Here is a 5,465-nt window from a genome sequence, read left to right as displayed (position 1 = left end):
AGGTTATAAATCGCGTTAGAAATTTTAGTATCAATTAGAAATTTTAGTTTTGTGTTAATTAAAATATGGGTATCCCAATTAGAATTTTAATATCGCATTAGACATTTTCTACTGTTTGCCCCAAAAATTATATTTACTTTTTCTTTTATTGAAATAATCAATTATAAATTTTGTGAAATATGTAACACAAAGAAAAATACATAAGAAAATTTTGATGTGAAATATTAAAGTAGAAATACAATACAAATACGACTTAAGGAACACTAATTATGACCCTAAGTTTGGCTTGCTCGAGTAAAGTTGTCGACTACCAACAACATTTTAACTTAGTGGTAAGAATATTATATTGTGAAGCATGAGATTTTGAATTCAATCCCAAACAATCTCACTTTCTTCTCGCTACTATCAGCAGCAGCGACCAGGAGGAACTCAGGGTAGAATACCACTGCTTGCATGACCAGGTCCTCCTCCCAGGGCTACATAATAGATATGCATATATAAGTAATTAACAAGGTTTCAGCAACGCGAGTACTGGTGGTTGAAGATGCAAGCAAGAGTAGTGAAAGTGACAGAAGTAGAACGAGTATTGAAAGCATAGTGATTATCTTACAACCCATGTTTGGTTGAAGCCAATGTTTGGCAGCTTTGATCTGATTGGGCTACTTAGTGATTGCTTTTGAAGGGGATTAAAGGTTATTTATAACTGCGTAGTGCTTACTGTATAATGTATTTTTGGGTCTCATCTACTAATCATAAAGCACAAAATTTGATCTCATTTGTGTTTTTCAACAATTCCTAGTGGAAGCTAGCCGGCCCTACATATTTTTTGATCTTCTCTCTTTGAAAATTTTAGGATGCTAAATTGATCTAAAATATATAAAACCTTCTAAGCGGGATTGGTAATATGAAAACTATAAGAATACATAATCACAAGTAATCATGTCTAAGAACCATTCATTTGGGTTGCCCTTGTAACACAATTTCCTTCTGGCTATCAACAGTGTGAAGGATGACGACAGTACTTACCATGATTAGGAGTAAGACCAACATGTGGATGACAACCATGGCTATGTGGACGACATGGAGAACGACCACTAGGTCCATGACAACGAGGATCATGTGGAGGACATGGAGTTGGTTTTCCTCCACCTAGATTTCTATGTATCACTTCACTCCTTTCCTTAACGATAACTTTAACCCCAAATACCAACATAAAATATTCAGTAAAAAAACACTCAGAAAGAGATCATAAATATAAGTAATCAAGAACAACTTTAATATATCGTTTTAGTTCCACTTACCAGTTAAGTGAGTAATTGTTGTTGAAGATGGAGGCAAGAGTAGAGAAAATGATAGCAGTAGGACTAGTATCAGATGCACCACTGATTTCTTGTAGAGCATCTTTCGCTCCTGAGAATCTGATTTTTGATGTTTATGGTTGCTTCATACAACTTGGTGGTGATTATTTATTTATTTTCAGGAGAAAGAAGATTTTGGAAGTCTATTGGTTTTATTATTATTATTATTATTATTATTATTATTATTCAGTGACTTATTAATCGGACTCGATTGTCGACTTTCTTTTGTAGGTGAACGAAGACTTTGGAAGTCAATTAGTGTATTATTATTATTCTTACTTTTTTGACAATTGTTCGATAAAATATCATTGTTCCTAGTTTAATATTATTTTATTTTTACTTTTTTTATGTGATTTCGAGTTTGTGATTATTTCTTTAGAAAATATTATTTGCAAAATTTGAACCTCATTTTCTCTTAAAAATATAATATATAATATATTTGATCATTTCATTATTTTTAATAAAAAACTTTATTATTTAAACAAAATTAGAGACTATCTATATATAAATTTCTATATTTATAGTCAACCATGTAATAATTCTTAATATCTCATTAAAAACCTTTCAAATAAATATATAAAGATTTCTTAATTAAATGTGAGTGTATAAATTTATACACTCATGTGTATTTAAATATAAACCCTTTGATGCGAATGAGATCTTGGTTAATAATAAGATATTTTAAGAATAAAATTATCTTATTTTGAGTCCTCGTAAGTAAATATCATGTACAAAAGAACTACAAACATTTTAATCTATAAAAAATTTTAAGTCCTTAAAGGTGTATAATAATAATAATAATAATAATAATAATAATAAAACGAAAACCGCGTTTTCTCTTGGTCTCTTTTTCTTCACATGCTCATCCATTAATATTAATTTTTTAATTTTCTCAAGTATTTTCAATCACGTTCTTCTACCAACGCTTTTATAAACTACATCTAACATCACTAAATTATTAGTAAGTTTATATTTTAATCACTCAACTTTAAAATATTATAAATGATCACTGAACTATTCAAAAGTTTTCATTTAAGTCAATAGGTTGTTAAAATTGTTGATGTACGACATTTTCTATTCGCATCGCCTACACCAATGGAAAGCTCTAATTCCCCTTTTCTTCTACAGTTCAATATTTTATCATGAAACAACTTTGAACATCAAGAATTTGTTAACCAAAATCCAAACATCTTTCTTTTTCGATCTCCGACATTAACTATTAGATCAACTTAGATCTAAGGTATGTCCTACTCATCGATGGGTATTGATCCACCATGCCAATCTTCGAATCGTCGCTTGAAGCTCGCTAGCTGGAGCTTTTTAAAAAAAAAAAAAGGGTGAACAACCATGTGACTTAAATAAAAACTTTGAAAAGTTCAGTGACTTAAATGAAAACTTTTGAATAGTTCAATAATCATTTTGTATCCTTTTAAAGTTAAGGGACCAAAATGTAAACTTACTAATAGTTTAGTGACATTGGGTACAGCTTACTGTAACTTATTATCAGATTAATTGGTTTTTTTAATCTTTTTCATTTTTTAATAATATATATTATATACAACCAACCCTCTTTATGATAGCCTCATTTGTCTATCAAGATTTTGCTTATTATAGAGAAATAATTGGTATATGTCTATAACAGCATTTGAATGTTATAGAGAGGTGGTTGTTATGTACCTATTCTTTTTCATCTTAATAAAAAAATAAAAGGGATAAATATCAAATTTATATATGAACTTTGGTCTAGTGTATAATTAACATGAAATTTTATTTGGTGCAATTATAGACATGAAACTTGAACTATGATATATATATATATAAATGAAACTTTGGTTTTAATTCAATTGTGCACATTTAAAAATGAATTTTTATTTTCATATTGGATTAATATAATTGTTTGTGTATGCAATATATCAACATAAAATGATGTTAATTCGATAATATTGCTAGTTATTTGTGAAAAATAAATTAAATAAAAAATCGATATGACATTGCACATTAAATAAAAGTTTATGTATAGTTATTTAAATTAAATTATTTAATTATTTATATTTTATTAATAAATAAATTGAAGTTACTTAAATACCAAGATTAAAATTCAAAATTATTTAAAGAAGTTTTTAATGGTAACTTGTTTAATAGATTCAATTCTCTTGGTAGTAATATAACACTTATTTTGGCGAAAAAATCCTGTTTTCGACAAGTGAAAATTCAATAGCTTTCCTAATACGCTACTCAAGATCATTTTATTGAGATGCCTATAACATCTATTAATATAATATCTTAATTAACAACCGTTTTATTTAATAAAATATAATTAATAGCTTTTCTTTTAATGCTATTTAAGGTATTTCTCTAATTGAATTTGATTGGCAATATAATAGATCTTTAAATTAGTTGTTCATTTTGATTATTCAGACTATGAATTATTTGGATTACTTATTAATATAAGTTGCTTTGTTGCATCATATGTTAGAAAAAATTTGGTTCGAAAATGATTTTTTTATACAGCGAAAAATAAAAATTTTGTAAGTCTATATATCCGGTTCGTGATATTTATAGCAATAAACCCTAAAACAAATTCATACATGTGTTTTTAGATAGACAGATCCTTGTCGTTTCTGACTTCCAATCAAACTATCTTCTCCGTTACTCTCATACTACGAACTATTTCGAGTGTGGGCTCAAACTATTTGAATCAAAAATAGAACTAGGACTTTTTTTTCTTTAGTGTGAAAACAAAATTCTCTTCTGAAATGAAAACTGATAGAATCGTTATTCTCAAAAATATAATGAATTATTAGAGAATAAACGTCTCTTTATTTTAGGTAGAAAAACGATATCTGAAAGTTGTGTTAATAGCTCTACCGATACCATATATTTATAAGGATACAGAGATGAAATATAATATAATAATATTTTATTATTTAAAATGTTGTTTTAACTTTTACTTTTTAATGACTTTTTTATTTATTTTGATTTTCTCTTACAAATAGATTATGTCTTTTTTTTCATTTTTAAAAGGTTCCTATTTTACTGTGAAAGATTCTAATTATTCTTTTAAATTATCATTTTACCTTTTAGATTATTATTTTTTGACAGATACCTTTTCAGATTATTGTAACTCTTAAGAAGGGCTCTTTTTCCTTTTAAATTTGCATCAAATTAACAAAAAATCAAAATTATTTCTTTATTTTTAACTCTTAAGAAGACTTTTTTATAAAAATTATTAAAGTAACAATTTTATCAGAGTAATTTATACTTTTTTTGGTTAACCCTTATAATTAGTGTTATGAAGAACATTGGTTTTTTTTATAATTTTATTTAATTTAATTATATTATATTATTCAAGTAAGGTTATAATTAAAATTTTCTTTAAGTAAATCATTTACTTTCCTTTAAACCTCTCGGCTTAAGGTTTTTTTAGTGAAGTTCATACTAGAAATTCTCATCTTAATCAAAGAAAAATATTTAAATTCCTTTCCTTCCTTTTGTTATATTTAAAGCTTAATGATAAATTTGGCCACTAATGTTTGCATATTTTGTCAAAATAGCCCTAATTGTATTTTTGAGTCTTTTTTTTTTGTCATCAATCTTTCTTCTTCTTCTTCTTCTTCTTTTCAATTTGCTTTTTCTAGCAGATTTAATGAATAAATTCAAAATTTGAATTTTCTTTTCCTTCAAAAGATTTCAATATGATGTTTTTCTACCGAGATATTTTTTTAGATAATTACGTTTATTTTCTTTAAATTAAGAGTTTTTAATTTAATGTACTATTTATTTATTTTATTACTTTTCACATGTAATTATCTTATTTGGTTATCTAAGTAATAAATTACATCTCAATAAAATATTCCACATATGAAATTCTACCTCATCCTTGTTAATTTTTAACATACTTTCATTAAATATGTTAGAAAAAACATAAAATATTAGTGTTAAAATTTTATATTGGTATCAATTTCACATTTTATTTTTAAAATAACTTTTATTAAAAATCATATTTTTACATTTAATATATATTTTAATTCCAAAATACATAGTGACAAGAATCAAGATAATTGAAACAACTAAGCAAGCAAAGAAGCTAACCAAGATATAAAAATT

At 25.9% G+C, this 5,465-nt stretch overlaps 1 protein-coding gene across 1 annotated transcript; it reads right to left on the bottom strand.

Moving 5' to 3' along the window:
- Positions 1–201: 201 nt before the first annotated feature.
- Positions 202–1,521, bottom strand: LOC105778629 (uncharacterized). Its single transcript, XM_052622742.1, has 3 exons — positions 1,302–1,521; positions 1,027–1,191; positions 202–476 (listed from the first exon to the last, which is right to left on the bottom strand). The coding sequence occupies exons 1-3, from the start codon at positions 1,399–1,401 to the stop codon at positions 430–432; spliced, it is 312 nt and encodes a 103-aa protein (XP_052478702.1). The 5' UTR covers positions 1,402–1,521; the 3' UTR covers positions 202–429.
- Between the last annotated feature and the right edge of the window lie 3,944 nt (positions 1,522–5,465).

Source organism: Gossypium raimondii, chromosome 10 (genome assembly GCF_025698545.1).
Source record: "Gossypium raimondii isolate GPD5lz chromosome 10, ASM2569854v1, whole genome shotgun sequence".
In the NCBI taxonomy this organism is placed as follows: domain Eukaryota; kingdom Viridiplantae; phylum Streptophyta; class Magnoliopsida; order Malvales; family Malvaceae; genus Gossypium; species Gossypium raimondii.
Note: the sequence above shows the minus strand (reverse complement) of the source record. Positions and strands in the feature narration are given on the sequence as shown.